The sequence below is a fragment of the Marmota flaviventris genome, chromosome 3 (genome assembly GCF_047511675.1).
Source record: "Marmota flaviventris isolate mMarFla1 chromosome 3, mMarFla1.hap1, whole genome shotgun sequence".
In the NCBI taxonomy this organism is placed as follows: domain Eukaryota; kingdom Metazoa; phylum Chordata; class Mammalia; order Rodentia; family Sciuridae; genus Marmota; species Marmota flaviventris.
In genome coordinates, this window is record NC_092500.1 from 4794722 (window position 1) to 4811523 (window position 16802).

The 16802-nt window shown below is 56.2% G+C and overlaps 1 protein-coding gene across 1 annotated transcript in view; it reads right to left on the minus strand.

Moving 5' to 3' along the window:
• Positions 1-16802, minus strand: part of Arhgap8 (Rho GTPase activating protein 8) — a 58298-nt gene that overhangs the window by 14094 nt on the left and 27402 nt on the right. The window contains exons 4-7 of the mRNA XM_071609399.1: positions 13988-14119; positions 12719-12805; positions 7918-8016; positions 7120-7230 (exon numbers count right to left, since the gene is read on the minus strand). Of these exons, the coding sequence (XP_071465500.1) occupies positions 7120-7230; positions 7918-8016; positions 12719-12805; positions 13988-14119 (429 nt within the window). The remainder of the gene's footprint in view (positions 1-7119; positions 7231-7917; positions 8017-12718; positions 12806-13987; positions 14120-16802) is intronic.

Genomic DNA, 16802 nt, shown 5'->3' on the forward strand with positions numbered 1-16802 from the left:
TTTCACCACTGGATACATCTTCCAAACAAAAAGCTAAACAAATAAACTATAGAACTCAATAATGCAATCAATAACTTAGACTTAACAGAGTTATATAAAATATTTCTTCCATCAATGAGTGAATACACTTTCTTCTCAGCAGCACATGGATCCTTCTCTAAAATAGACCATATATCATGCCACAAAACAACTCTTACTAAATACAAAAAATAGAGATACTACCTGCATTCTATCAGATCATAATGGAATGAGATTAGAAATCAATGATAAAATAAAAAATAGAAGCTACTCCAACACTTGGAGACTAATTAATATGCTACTGAATGAACAATAGGTTGCAAAAGACATCAAGGAGGAGATTAAAAAATTCTTAGAGGTAAATGAGAACACAGATACAATATATTGAAACCTCTGGGACACTATGAAGCAGTTCTAAGAGGAAAGTTCATTGCATGGAGTCCATCCCTTAAAAGAAGAAAAAGTCAACAAATAAAGGACCTAACTTTACATCTCAAAGCCCTAGAAAAAAGAAGAACAAATCAACCCCTAAAGCAGTAGAAGACAGGAAATAATTAAAATCAGAGCTGAAATCAATGAAATTGAAACAAATGAAGCAATTGAAAAAATTGACAACACAAAAATTTGGTTCTTTCAAGAAATAAATAAAATTGACAAACCCTTAGCCATGCTAATGAAGAGAAGGAGAGAGAAAACTCAAATTACTAATATAAGTGATGAAAAGGAAATATCACAACAGACACTACAGAAATACAGAAGAAGATAATTAGAAGTTATTTGGAAAATTTGTACTCCAATAAAATAGAAAATATCGAAAACATTGACAAATATCTAGACTCATATGATTTGCCCAAACTGAATCAGGATGATATAAACAATTTAAACAGATCGATTTCAAGCAATGAAACAGAAGACACCATCAGAAGCTACCAACCAAGAAAAGCCCAGAACCAGATGGATACACAGCCGAGTTCCACAAGACCTTCAAAGAACTAACACCAATACTCTTTGAATTATTCCATGAAACAGAAAAACATGGGAACACTTCCAAACTCATTCTCTGAGGCCAATATCACTGATTCCAAAACCAGATAAAGACACATCAAAGAAAGAAAACTTCAGACCCATATCTCTAATGAAGATAGATGCAAAAATTCTCAATAAAATTCTGGTAAATCGTACACAAAAACACATTAAAAGGATAGTGCACCATGATCAAGTGGGGTCTATCCCAGGGATGCAAGGTTGGTTCAACATACAGAAATCAATAAGTGTCATTCATCACATCAATAGACTTAAAGATAAGAATCATATGATCACCTCAATAGATGCAGAGAAAGCATTCGACAAAATACAGCACCCCTTCAGTTCAAAGCACTAGAAAAACTAGGGATAACAGGAACACATCTCACATTGTAAAAGCTATTCATGCTAAGCTCCAGGCCAACATCATTCTAAATGGAGAAAAATTGGAACATTCCCTCTAAAAACTGGAACAAGGTAGGGATGCCCTCTTTCACCACTTCTACTTATTGTAGTTCTTGAAACACTGGCCAGAGCAATTACACAGGTGAAAGAAATTAAAGGGATACAGATAGGAAAAGAAGAACTCAAGCTATCATTGTTTGCCAACGACATGATTCTATACTTAGAGGATGCAAAAAAATTCCATCAGGAAACTTCTAGAACCAATAAATGAATTCAGCAAAGCAACAAGATATAAAATCAACACCCATAAGTCAAAGGCATTTCTGTACATCAATGACAAATCCTCTGAAAGGGAAACTAGGAAAACCACCCCATTTACAATACCTCAGGAAAAAAATAGAGTACTTGGGAATCAATGAAAGAGGGGAAAGACCTCTGCAATGAAATCTACAGAATGCTAAAGAAAGAAATTAAAGCAGTCTTTTCTATCTTCTAGATGGAAAGATCTCCTTGTACTTGGATAGGCAGAATAAATATTGTCAAAATGACCATACTACCAAAAGCACTAAACAGATTTAATGCAATTCCAATCAAAATCCCAATGACATTCCTCATAGAAATAGAAAAAGCAATCATGAAATTCATCTGGAAAAATAAGAGACCCAGAATAGCCAAAGCAATCCTTAGCAGAAGAGTGAAGCAGGTGGCATCACAATGCTAGACCTTAAACTATACTACAGAGCAATAGTAACAAAAACGGCATGGGCTGGGTGCAGTGGTGCACGTCTGTAATCCCAGTGGCTCGGGAGGCTGAGACAGGAGAATTGAGAGTTCAGAGCCAGCCTCAGTAATGGTGAGGCCCTAAGCAACTCAGTGAGACCCTGTCTCTAAAGAAAATACAAAATAGGGCTGGGGATGTGGCTCAGTGGTTGAATACCCCTGAGTTTAATCCCCAGTACCATAAATAAATAAATGTATTGTGTCCACCTACAACCAAAAGTAATAATGATCATAATTTAATAATAATAATAATAAATATTTTTAAAGGCACCAAAATAGACTTGTAGACCAATGCTACAGAATAGAGGACACAGAGACAAACCCACATAAATACAGTTCTCTCATACTAGACAAAAGTGCCAGAACATATATTGGAGAGAAGATAGTTTATTCAACAATGGTGCTAGGAAAACTGGAAGTCCATATGCAGCAAAGTGAAATTAAGCCACTGTCTGTCACGATGCACAAAACTCGACTCACAGTGCTTCAAGGACCTAGGAATTAGACCAGAGACCCTGTGCCTATTGGAAGAAAAAGTAGACCCAAATCTCCATCATGTCAGATCAGGCCCTGAGTTTCTTAATAAGACTCCTATAGTGCCAGAAATAAAATCAAGAATCAGTAAATGGGATGGATTCAAGCTGAAAAGCTTCTTAGCAAAAGAAACAACCTGTGAGGTGAAGAGAGAGCCTACATCCTGGGAGCATATCTTTACCACAGGCACATCAGATAGAGCACTAATCTCTAGGGTATATAAAGAACTCAAAAAACTAAACTCCAAAAAGACAAATGACCCAATCGATAAATGGGCCAAGGAACTGAACAGACACCTCTTAGAAGGTGACATACAATCAATCAACAAATATATGAAGAAATGTTCATCATCTCTAGCAAACTAGTTCTAGAGAACTGCAAATCAAAACCACTCTAAGGTTTCATCTCACTCCAGTCAGAATGGCAGCTGTTAAGAATACAAACAACAGCAAGTGTTGGCAAGGATGTGGGGAAAAGGCACACTCATACATTGCTGATGGGACTGCAAATGGGTGCAGCCAATATGGAAAGCAGTATGGAGATTCCTTGGAAAACTGGGAATGGAACCACCTTTTGACCCAGCTATCCCACTCCTTGGTCTATAAACAAAGGACTTAAAACCAGCCTACTACAGGGACACAGCCACATCCATGTTTATAGCAGCACAATTCACAACAACTAAACTGTGGGACCAACACAGACGCCCTTCAGTAGATGAATGGATAAAGAAACTGTGGCATAGATACCCAATGGAATATTAAAAGAGAATAAAATCATGGCATTTGCATGGAGTTGGAGAATATGATGCTAAGTGAAGTTAGCCAATCCCCAAAAACCAATGACCAAATGTTTTCTCTGATATGTGGATGGTGATCACAATGGGGATGGGGAGCATGGGAGGAATGGAGGGACTTTGGATAGGACAAAGGGGAGGGAGGGGAAGGGAGGGGCAGGGGGTAGGAAAGACGGTGGAATAAGATGGACATCACTACCCCAGGTACAGGTATGAAGCCTGAATGGTGTGACTCTACTTTGTGAACAACCAGAGACATGAAAACTGTGCTCTGTATGAGCACCGTGAATTGACATGCATTCTCTGTCACGTATAACAATGTAGAATAAACAAATAAACTTTTTAAAAAGAAGGTATAAAGACAACCCACAGAATGGGAGAAAATATTGTGAACTGTATCTTACACAGAGCTGGAGGCCATAATATATAGAACAAATGTTATCTTAACCAGAAAAAGGCAAATAGCAAGCCAATGGGCAGAGGGTTTGATGGATAGACACATCTCCATGGAGATATGCAAATGACCACTAAGCACCAGAGAAAGCGGTGCCACACGGTTACCAGGAGGGAACCAGGCGGGAGCTTCAGGGACTGCCTCAGCCCGGGCGGGCGGCAGGGGCGGGCTCTGTGGAGAGACTGGAACCCGACATTGCTGGTGGGACGAGGTGGGGCAGCACTTTGGAGCAGTTAAGCGCAGATCCTGTGAGGCCCCGCGACCCCTCCTGGGTGCCTGGGAGACCTGTGCATGGATCTTGAGCCCCTCATCCCAAACCACCAACAGGCAAAAGCAGCCCACTGTTCACACCGCGATTCACCAACCACTGTTCACCACGGGTGGAGAAAACACCTGCGTATCCAGGGGCACGGCACGTCCAGACCTTGGAGATACACGGCCAGGAAAGAGAGCCCAGGGGCAAATGGCCACACGTGTGTGTTTTTACTTGTTTTGACGGGGGCCTCCCTCCATTGCCTAGGCTGGACTCCAACTGCCGGGCTCAAGGGATCCTCCTGCCTCAGCCTCCCTGGAGCTGGGACCACAAGTGCCCAGCCCCCGGGCCCAGCTTGTGTGACTAAGAAACGTCTGGAACAGGCAGATCCAGAGACAGAAAGTGGATCCGAACGTGGCAGGGGCTGGGGGGGGGGGGACAGGGAGTGATGGCTAAAGGACACGGGGCCCTTTTCGAGGTGACGAAAACGCTCTGGAATTAGATGACGTGATGGTGACCTAGGCCTGTGAACACACCTCGGGCACCTGGGCTGGACAGCCCTGGGCCACTGTCGGTCTTCACCCAGCCACTGAGCACTGCGGTGCTTGGCCCAGGACACAGGGGTGTGTGTCACACGAGTGTCACACGAGTGTCACGGGAGCTCGCCTCCAGTCTGTGGAGCTACCGGGAGGGCGTCCTGGAGGAGGGGAAGGACTGGGAGCGGGCAGAGCCCTGGGCAGCAGGGTCCCCCAGGGACAGCCGGCCAGGGCTTCACCTCCAGGTGCAGGAAAGGAACAGGGACAGAGGCTGTCGTCGCTGGGCCTCCCAAAGCCAGAGGCGCCACAGCTGCCTCCGCCCCTCGGGAGAGCCCTGCTCCCTCCACGCCCGCGAGCCCCGCTGCCCTGGCCAGGCCTCCAGGACCTCCGTCCCTCACAGTGGAAGCCGCGTGTCCCTGGGCGAAGCTTCCTGTGCGCTTTTGAACTTAACTCAGCAGATTAACGTTGGTGAATAGGATCTGGTTATGAATTTTAATGACTTCCATTCATTCCCAGTCCAAACAAATTACATATCTGGTGCTTTATTTAATATGTTTATTGCCATTTTATTACACTCATTGGCAACCAAACAGCATAAAATATTAATTTAAAGAGGCAGTCGTGTGGATTCTCTCTCCAAGTGGAGCGTGGGACGGCTCTCGGAGTCGCCCAGTGTCACTCCCCAGTCCCTGAAGACACAACCAACTGAGTTTGTTTCGTGTGTTCGGTTCTGGGAACCGAACCCGGGCCTCTGCCTCAGAGCTGCTCCCGGCTTCGCTTGTTCATGAGCTGGTTTTAACAGTCCCCACTGGCCCTGGGGTCAGAGAGGGCACAGCAAGGTGGCAGCTAGAGCACAGCCCTGCTGTGACGCCTCCACGCCAACCCATTCTCAGAATGCAGGACAGAAGGCCACTGTCCCCCCACCCCTCCCCACCCACAGCCTCCAGGAGCTGAGAGGTCCCTAGGGGACCCCGTGACCCAGGACAATACCCCGCCCCAAGGTCCTTAACCTATCTCATCTGCAAACTCCCTCTCCCCGTCAGGGGACAGCTGCTTCAGGCCAAGGGAAGAGGGCAGGTGCTCAGGGCCAGATCCGTCCCGCCTGGCCCCAGAGCCCTGGAGGGCGGGGCAGCAAGCCCCCTACTCGCCAAGCCCACCGTGGGCCCAGGAGCATCAGAGCTTCAGGTAACGGCCAGATCCCACGCGAGTTTCTAAACACGCAAGATGGACGCGAGGAAAAGGACACTCACTGAGCTCTGGTGTGGCCATCCTGTAGCTGACCCGACCTCCCCAGAGCTGTGGGATGAGCAGCCTCGTCTTCCACGGCCAGAGCAGGGGTACGGGCGGCGGGGGGGCGGGGGGGACAAGCTCATGACCCGGCTGGCTCAGCACCGCAGCTGCTGGGATGGGGCTGGAACAGGGAGGCCCTGCTGGCAGCCAGGACGCCAGGGCAGAAGGGCTTCCCGGAGGAGGCGCCACTGAGACAGACGTAAAAGATGAAGTTGGGGACAGCAGGGAAGGGGGGTGGGGCACAGAATGGCTCTCGGAGTCCCTGAAGGTTACAGATGGTAAGGCCCGCGCAGCAGCGCTCGCCTGTGATCCCAGCAGCCTGGGAGGCTGAGGCAGGAGGATTGCAAGGTCAAAGCAGCCTCAGCAACTTAGTGAGGCCCTGAGCAACTCAGCGAGACCCCATCTCTCAATAAAATACAAAAGAGGGCTGGGGTGTGGCTCAGTGGTAAGCGCCCTGGGTTCCATCCCGGTGCCAAGGAAAGGACCCCAGCGTGCTCAGGCTGTTCATTTCAGAAACACGAAGCTTGCTGCGAGGAGGGGCGAGTTCAAGTCATGGCTAATAAGGTCTTGGTCAGGAGGAGAGGCCGTGCTGAGGGGACAATCGGGGACCTTGGCAGTCTAGTCCGTCAGCTTATTTCTCGCTCCTGCCCTGTGTGGCGCAGGTGGGCAGGGTGCCCGGGGGGTGCAGGGAGAAGTGGGGGCACCAGCTCTTACTACTCCTTCCTGAGGGCCCCCCAAGTCTGCTGTGATGTCATTGGCCAAAGCCAGTCACATGAGCAAGGTCCGGCACGGCCTGGAGGGCAGGGAGCCAGAACCTCCCGGTGCACTAGGCAGCCCCCAGGTCCCTGGTGCTCTGCCCGCCGCTGGGTCCCACACGCGGGCACAGACACAGGAGCCAGGAGCATGGGCCTCTGTGGTGGCCTCAGGCTGCGCTGGCCCTGCAGGGTTGGGCTCAGCCACCGGAGACAGGGGTCCAGGACGGTCCCTGGTCCAGAGCCTCCAGGGCCGGGGAGGTGGACGTGGGCTCACTTACTATTGCAGACTCACGCCGAACTGCTGGGTGGGCAGAGGCGGCCGGGGCGGTGGCTTCTTGGTATCAGGAGGCGGCAGCCCCCTGTGCAGGTCACGGAGCTTCTCGTCATACCTGGGTACACAAAAGTGGCAAGTCACACATCGCAGGGGACAGCCCATGGCTGCGGGAGGCCACTTCCAGGTGCTGGGTGGGACCCGGTCGGGTGACATGCCTCGGGTCGTCACTGGGCACAGCGCAGATCAGGACTACAAACCCCTGTCCTGCCCTCAGACCAGGGTCTCTGACTCTGGAGCTCAGAGCACACACCGGGGACGTGGGGGTAAATCCCAGATCCACAGCCCTGCCCGGAAGGCAGGATTCGTGTGTCCTCTGGGTCCTTCTGCAGGGTCCCTGGACCACTTCAGGGGCCCTGGCTGCCCAGAGCCTGATTCACACCCTCCCAAGCCCCATCTCCCGAGGACCCACGGGACCTGCCTTTGATGCTACTGGCCGCCTGCATGGTCCTGGACACCCCAGACCACAAGGTGGGCCCCAGAGCTGCAGCTGGGACGCTGGTCTCCCCCAGAAAACTGCCCCAATGGGAACCCCTGGGAGCCAATCCCAGTGACCCTAGTGCAGCCTGGGTTGGGGTCTTGCCCAAGCCCACAATTGACCATGGTCCCCATGGCCTCAGGGTCCAGTCATCGTCCTCCGATGGCCCCAGCCCCAGCCCCAGCCCCCCAGCCCCCCAGTGGTGCCCAGCCCCCCAGCCCCCCAGTGGTGCCCAGCCCCCCAGCCCCCAGCCCGGCGGGCACTCACCGCAGCACCTCTTGGGGGATGGGCAGCTGGTCACACTGGAGGTGCTCCCGGAGCTCTCTCAGGGAGCTGCAATAGGTGACCTTTTTCCCAAACTTGTGACTAGGAAAGCAGAAGACAGCAGGGGTCAGGTGGCAGGGAGAGGCCCTGCAGGGCCTGGGGTGGGCAGGTGGCAGCTCCTGGAGATGGGACGTCTGAGGCTGTCCCTCCTGAGGCCTGCCATGCGCCCAGTGCCCATCCCCATGCCCATCAATAAAATGTGCCCAACTTGAATCCACCCTGAGTCTGCACAGACAGAGGAGACCAGGGAGCTCTGCAGACTTGGCGCACGATCCCAGGGCGCTGGGATCCAGGGCGCTGGGATCCAGGGTGCTGGGATCCAGGGCGCTGGGCCTGGGTGGTGGACAGCTTTGCATTTGACACCTCGCCATTGAGAGTGTCCCCAAGGGCAGAGGCCGAATAGCAGTCTCCAGGCTTGTCCCTGGGGACACCAGGACGCCAGCACAGTCAAGAGTGTCCCCAAGGGCAGGGACCAAATGGTAGTCTCCAGGTTTGTCCCTGGGGACACCAGGACGCCAACGCAGCCATAAAGCCGGAGGAGCCCTGGCTGCCATAAAGCCGGAGGAGCCCTGGCTGCATCCAGCAACCCCCGTCCTGTCCCTCATCTGGGACGACTCGCTCCTCCTCTGGGGGCCCCGCCCCGTGAGACAGAATGAGGTGATTTGCACAAACTCATCCATCGCCAGGCACCTGGGCGACGCCCGGTCCCCGTGAGGATCATATTAATGAAGCTCAGGCTGGTTTTCTCTTGTACTTTTGGAGCAGCGCCTCCCCTATGTGCGTATTCCAGAGGCACAACTATGGATGTGGGGGCGGGATCGCAGTTACCAGGAAGGGAGTTACGGAGTCAGCAAAACCAAATTTGTTACTATTACGACAATTTGCAAGCCGTGAAATAAGTATCCATGCGTTCTCAGTGCGGTATACGTTGTGGGATTAAAATAATCCAATTTCACCACTGCCAAAACAACCAGAAAATGGGGGATCACAGCAGGAAATTACATAAGAGAAGGAGTGAACCACTTGACCCAGCACCGCTGCCTGGGCTGGTGGCCTGAGCCTGTCCCACCTGCAGGGGACCAGAGGGAGGCCCATCTGTGTGCACGGGCTCCCCCTAGTGGAGGAGGGAGAAGCAGCGCTGGGTCCCTGGCCCCTGGTGGGTTTTACAGGGTGACTTGGCGGGACCCTGAACTCAAGGTTGCTATTCTGCTGGAGGCTGGGGACCCGGACTGAAGGCCAGGTGGCTGAAGAGCCACCAAGTGCTGGGAGTAATGCACACAAAGGACAGGGCTTCTCTGGGTTCCAGCACTAGGGGTGGAGGGTCCCACAGAGTGTCCTTGCCACCTGCCAGATTCATACATCTTCAAATGACTCCAGGGCTCAGAGAGGTCATATTACTGCCCAGTGACACACAGCCAACAGGCAGCATAACCCAGTCCTGGCTCCAGGGCCCCCAACCCTGATTCCTGAGGCAGGATGAGGGGTGGAAGGACCCAGGCTAGACTTGGAATCCCAGCCCCCGCCCATACTGTGTGACCTAGAGCAGGCTGCTCAACCTCTCTGAGCATCAACCTTCTCTTGTTTGAAATAGGGAAAATATGGTTAACTTCAGAGGATGTCTGGGGGCGCCTGGCACATAAGGTGCAGTAGATGTTGTAATTAAATCAAAGAAAAAAGGATAATTAAAAGATTAAACAATACCAGCCCTAACAATGAACATTTGCTAGGGCCCAGCAAGTCCTATTCCAAAGGTTCCCCAGGTCATTGTTGTAACAATGGAGTGATTTAAGTGGTGTTTCTGGCCACATGGGGAAGCCCAGGCAGAGCGGCTGCATCTCTCATCCAGAGCAGTGGGTGGCCAGCAGGACAGAGGTGACCCAGGAAATGTGGCTCCAGAACCATCCCAGGCCACGGTGGCCAACCTCAGGCACAGGGGACCTTGCCGTGTCCCCTGAAGACCTTCGAGGTCTCTAGAACCTTTGGGCTTCCTAAGGCGAGTGGCAGCACCTGGAGTTGGAACGTCTGAAGCTGACCCTGGACCGCAGGGTGACCAGCACTGGCTTTCTCGCTGTTAAATCTGTCAGAGGCCCCCTGGGCACTGCTCCTGGCCCATCACAAACCCACAGGGACCTCACTTCCAGCAGGTGGCCAGGTGGGAAGGCCTGGGACCAGGAGGCCAGCCAAGTCAGCTCTGGCCTTGAAACCTCCTCCGTTCCCCAGGACCTGACTCGGGTCCACTGCCCTGGGGACTCAGGGCCACACGGTTCCCTCCTCCTGGGGGAGGAGACCCCCCCCCCCCGGCCAAGCAGCCCTGGGCCCTGTGACACAGTGCGTCTGTGACCTCGTAACAGAGTTCAGTCCCAGTCAGCCCTCCACACCGGGGGAGCCCGGAGCCCCCTGAAGACCCGTCCCCAGCCCCGAGCCTGTCCAGATGCTCATTTCTGCAGACCTCTCACCCGGCTCCACGTCACGGGGCCTTGCTGGGGCCTGGCACACGTGGGTGCAAAGGTACCCGTGTCTGCAGGACCAGCGAGGCCACGTTCTGCAGAACACGGGTGGGGCCCATGGAGAGGGCAGGCAGAGGGGCAGCCGTGGGCTCATGGTCACCCCAGCCTCGGAAGGCAGGGTGGGGCCCCAGGGGAGTGGGCGGGGCTGGGTGCACCTGCTCCCACGACCACGGGGATCACGGGCCACGGGTGAGTGACGGGGCAGTGGGACCTTGAGGTTTCAGAATATGAGTGATGGGTGGGGGGCTGGCCAGCCGCCAGGAGTTGTGACAGTGCCCAGTGGCCACAGCAACCAATGACCACAGACCTCGGCCTATGCCACCCACTCACTCCCTGCAGGTCTGTGGGTGAGGGCCACATAGGTCTCGATGGTGATGTCACAGAGGTGCGGGGTGGGCTCCCCGGGAGGCAGGGTCCACTTCTGTCCTTTGGGGTCCACACTCCGCGGTGCGGCTCCCCACCCCACACACAGCTGGCAGAGCGGCAGCTCCAGCCCCTCCATCGGCACTTTGCCCCCTCAGACCTCGGCTGGGACAGGAAATCGGGACCTGTGACGTCCTCAGGCCCAGCTGGGGGATCCTTGGTCACCTCTGCAAGGTGCCTGGTACCCTGGAGGTGACGCCTTTGCAGGTTCTTAGGGCCATTATTCAGCTGACAGCTGCAGTGAAGAGGGTCCCCAGGCCCCAGAACTGCTGCTGGCCGACAGCCCAGGGTCCCCAGGGCTGGGTGTGCTGACACAGAGACACAGGCCCCCGGGGGCAGGACGAGATGCAGCGGCTCAGCCCCTGGGGAGACGACCCGCGGTGGGCAGTGCCAGGGCCAGGGGCCCAGGTCTCTGGAGGCTGGTTACCTCCTGGATATCGGCTGAGGAAACGGGAAGTCACCCACCCAGCTCCACCTGGCTCCCCACCTGGGCACAGAGCCCCACACCTGCCCACCACGATGACCGTGGGGGGAGGGACGCTGTCAGGCCACCACAGGAGGGTCGGCTGGGGGAAGGCAGTCAGGGCCCCGAGGAGGCAGGGAAGGCCGTGGGATCTGTGCCCACGTGTCCAGAGAGGGCCGGGGAAGGGTGACCTCCCTTGGGAGGCAATCCTGCTCTTAGCCACTCCTGGGAGGCCCTCCCGAGTCCCCCTGACCCTCCAGGACACACTCCTCCTCCTCTGCCGATGTCCCAACCTCTAGGGCACACCTGGGCCCTCCTGGCCTGGGCCCGTCCAGGCCAGGCCAGAGTGGCCCGCAAAAGCCAGGCCTGGGGTGTGTTCCTGCCCAGCTGCACCACGTGGCTCCAGGCAGTGGGCGCCTGATGCAGGTGCCAAGCTGGGGGGCGAGGAGATGCCGCTGGGGCCTGGCAGAGCCCCGAGCCTGGCCACCCACACTGAGAGCGTCAGGTGGGAAAGAGTCCAGACTCCGGGGACGAGGTCGGCTGAGGCCTCAGGTCCAGCTCTTCATGCCGTTGGCTCCGGCTGCCGGCAGGAGGGGCTGACCACAGGCCGAGTGTCCAAACCTGTCTGCTCCAGAGCAGGGAGTGGCCCTTGCCCTGCTCCTGGGGTGGCCTCTGAGCTTTTGGAACATCTGATAAGAAGGTCTTTGCGTCTGCAACCTGAGGACACCAGGTGGTGGACAGCAGCCATTTGCTCTGGGCAGGGCTTGGGCTGTCTACATCTGACCTCGCAGGAACTGAGTCACTGAGTCGGCCAGGAGGTCACTCCATGGTTACGGGACCAACCCCAAGAAACCCCCTGGGCCCCGAGGATTGGCCACGCTGCACTAGTGAGCAGCACCCGCTCCCCGTGCCACATGTCACACCCGAAGTCACGCACTGTCTGCAGCGTGCCGCTGTGGAGGGGAGCGGGGGCTGGTGCTGTCCCTCAGCCGACTCTGAGCCTACCCAGGCTTCCTCTGCGCTGGGCCACATGGAAAGAAAGACAGCTTCTCTGTGTCCACGGCCCTCGGGTCAACGACTGAACTTGGGTGTGGTCTTGGGGACCCCAATGCAGCTGTGCCGTGTGGGTGCTCGGGTCGGGGGTCGGGGGGTAAAATCCAGGCACTCGCCTCAGGCACCCGGGGCCAGCGCCCCTGTCCACGGCCCTCAGAGGGTCGTGCACACGCCCTGGGCCATGCTGCGACTCAGCATAGACCCCTTGGGCTGGCAGGGGGCCCAGACCCGTGGCCAGCCTAGAGGCGGGACCTGCGGTGAAGGTGACCCCCCTGTCCTTGCCAAGAGTGACACCCACCTGATGAGCGGCTTGAAGAGTTTCCAGAGGACCTTGATGAAGCTGGTGGGGTGCACCACGTAGAGCGCCTTCAGGTTCTTCTTGTACCTGGGGAGGGGACCAGGGGGCCCTTGGGCTGCGGCTCAGAGTCCCTCCCAGCTGGAGCGGGGACAGAGCCACAGCCGGGGTCTTGGGCCTCCCCCCAACATTTAAGAATGCTGAGCCAGAAACGGGGGTTCACTCTCGGGGGATCAGGACCCCCGTCCGCCCCACAGGCACGCTTGCAAGGTGAGGTCACTCTGCCGGCGCTGCCCTGCAGGGTGGCCGGGGCCTGGAGCGACTTGGGAACAGCTCTCAAAATCAGACTTGCACGGGCCCCCTGGCCCTCACTCCCCCACGCTCCCCCACAGTGAGAGGCCGACCCCTTGGGTCACGGTGCGGTCACCATGGCGGGGACAACAGTGGGCATCTGGGTCTGGGTGAGCAGCAGGGTGTTCACGGCCTAAGACACGCCCAGGGATGGCGTCAAAGCCCGCACCCCAGGGTCGCCAAGCTCACAGGTTGCCCCACGCCATTCCTGCCTGGAGTGACCTCTGGGTCCTCGGCCAGGCCCAGCTCCACCACCCGCCCTCGGGGGCAGCGGAGAGCTCTCAGGCCAGAAGCCGGCAGGAAAGCCAGGGTGGGCGGAGGCAGGCTGGAAGCCCCCAGCGCCTGACCCGACCGACGGGGCTGGAGCGCCCTCTGCACAGCGCGGCGTCAGGGACTCACCACTGAACACGGCCCTGACAGTGCTGACCCTAGGGCCCAGCTTTCTGCTTGTGCGGAGCCTGGTCTGAGCCCCAGCCCGTCCACCTTCCCGAGCAGAAGCCCACAGGCCAGCGGCTTCCATCTGACACAGTGAACTTGACCAGGGCCTTCCGCCCGGCCCCGGCCCCGGCCCCGACCCTGGCCCGAAATGGCTGACCAGGATCAGCACTTCTCCCCAGCCAGACGTGCCACCTATCAGTGGCCTTTGTGTGAGTGTGGACGGTCCCCCATGCTGGGCGGGCAGCCTCCACCTGGATCTGGTGACGTGACCTTCTGCTTTGAGTTGTTCCTGGTCACAGCCCGCAGCACAGAGCCAGCTGCTGGGCACCGACACGTGACCTAACTGCCCAGGGCTGTGCCGCCTCCTCAGGTGGAAGCTGTCCACTTCCAAAGCCAGACCCAGCAGCCGCCCATCCACTCTACGCCGTGACCCGCCGCACTCAGCCCACACGGTGGCTGCCCAGTGCCCGAGCTGGCACGCACTTCCTGTCAAACTCCTTGTAGGCGCTCTGCAACCAGCCCAGGGACGGCTTGTTCCCGCCGTGGAGGCCGTGGTGGAAGTAGACGAGGCTGTAATCGTTCTCCACGTACTGGTCCAGCGTGAACTTCAGGTACCTGGACAACACACAAGACATGGACGTGAGGGCCTCCTCCCCGCCCTCACGTGGAGGGCACGTCGGCTTCTCTGGCCACCCGGCAGAGCCGGCACCGGGCCACACAGGGTCACATCCAGAGCCACTGGAGACCCCACACGCCAGGGCCCAGCCCTCAACTGCTCGATGAGGCTCAGAGACGTTAAGCCACTTGCCAGGTCACACAGCTGATAGGTGGACATGGTAGGCCAAAGCATGACCCCCCCAAACACATCCCCGTCACATCCCCAGAACCCGGGACGTGACTCATCTGGAAGAAAGGTCTTTGCAGATGTGGCTGAGTCAAGGGTCTCGTGAGGAGGAGCTCGTCCTGGATTAGCTGGGCGAACTCTGGATGCCGTCACACACACTTAACAGAGGGACACGAAGGGTGGCTCAGCCGGGAGAAGGCCCCGTGGAGAGGGTGAGGGACCAGGCCAGGGAGGACTTGCCCACAGCCCGGAAGCAGACGAGGTGAGGGACAGTCACGGGCTGCAGGGGGACTGGGGGAGTAGGTCCCCAGAGCCCTGACTGCACCTGGACCAGGACCCTGGGAGAGCACCGCTCTGTCTTATGCCACCGGGTTTGGGGTCATTGTCAGAGCAGCCACAGAGGATGGGCTGAGATTCCAGCCGGGGCTGCCCGGCTCCCCAGCCCTCCCCAGCGCCAGCACCGCCATGCTGCTGGGCCGCCGAAGCGCCGTCCTCCCCAGAGGAGCCTCCCAGCATCTGTCCTCTGTCACTGGCCAGACCTCCCTCCCATCACGTCAGGGCTGCACGGCCCTCAATCCGCCCGCTGCAGCTGGAGAACACTGTCCTCGGGCCACCGCGGAAAGGCCTCATCCTGCCATCTGCGAGGGACCTCGCTTCACCCACATCACTTTGGCAGCTGGCCCTGACGCCAAGTTCACGGGGTCACCAAGCTCATGGGGTCGCCAAGCCCACAGAGTCACCAAGCCCACAATGTCGCCAAGCCCACAGAGTCACCAAGCCCACAATGTCGCCAAGCCCACAGAGTCACCAAGCCCACAGTGTCACCAAGCCCACAGAGTCACCAAGCCCACAGTGTCACCAAGCCCACAATGTCACCAAGCCCACAGTGTCACCAAGCCCACAGAGTCACCAAGCCCAAAATGTCACCAAATCCACAGAGTCACCAAGCCCACAATGTCACCAAGCCCACAGAGTCACCAAGCCCACAATGTCACCAAGCCCACAATGTCACCAAGCGCACAGAGTCACCAAGCCCACAATGTCACCAAGCCCACAGTGTCACCAAGCCCACAGAGTCACCAAGCCCACAATGTCACCAAGCCCACAGAGTCACCAAGCCCACAGAGTCACCAAGCCCACAGTGTCACCAAGCCCACAATGTCACCAAATCCACAGAGTCACCAAGCCCACAGAGTCACCAAGCCCACAATGTCACCAAGCCCACAGAGTCACCAAGCCCACAGTGTCACCAAGCCCACAGAGTCACCAAGCCCACAGTGTCACCAAGCCCACAGAGTCACCAAGCCCACAGTGTCACCAAGCCCACAGAGTCACCAAGCCCACAATGTCACCAAGCCCACAGTGTCACCAAGCCCACAGAGTCACCAAGCCCACAATGTCACCAAATCCACAGAGTCACCAAGCCCACAGAGTCACCAAGCCCACAATGTCACCAAGCCCACAGAGTCACCAAGCCCACAGTGTCACCAAGCCCACAGAGTCACCAAGCCCACAGTGTCACCAAGCCCACAGAGTCACCAAGCCCACAATGTCACCAAGCCCACAGTGTCACCAAGCCCACAGAGTCACCAAGCCCACAATGTCACCAAGCCCACAGAGTCACCAAGCCCACAATGTCACCAAGCCCACAATGTCACCAAGCCCACAGTCACCTAGCCCACAATGTCACCAAGCCCACAGAGTCACCAAGCCCACAGTGTCACCAAGCCCACAGTGTCACCAAGCCCACAGAGTCACCAAGCCCACAATGTCACCAAATCCACAGAGTCACCAAGCCCACAATGTCACCAAGCCCACAATGTCACCAAGCCCACAGTCACCAAGCCCACAATGTCACCAAGCCCACAGAGTCACCAAGCCCACAGTGTCACCAAGCCCACAGTGTCACCAAGCCCACAGAGTCACCAAGCCCACAATGTCACCAAATCCACAGAGTCACCAAGCCCACAATGTCACCAAGCCCACAGTCACCAAGCCCACAATGTCACCAAGCCCACAGAGTCACCAAGCCCACAGAGTCACCAAGCCCACAATGTCACCAAGCCCACAGTGTCACCAAGCCCACAGAGTCACCAAGCCCACAATGTCACCAAATCCACAGAGTCACCAAGCCCACAGAGTCACCAAGCCCACAACGTCACCAAGCCCACAGAGTCACCAAGCCCACAGTGTCACCAAGCCCACAGAGTCACCAAGCCCACAGTGTCACCAAGCCCACAGAGTCACCAAGCCCACAATGTCACCAAGCCCACAGTGTCACCAAGCCCACAGAGTCACCAAGCCCACAATGTCACCAAATCCACAGAGTCACCAAGCCCACAATGTCACCAAGCCCACAATGTCACCAAGCCCACAGTCACCAAGCCCACAATGTCACCAAGCCCACAGAGTCACCAAGCCCACAGAGTCACCAAGCCCACAATGTCACCAAGC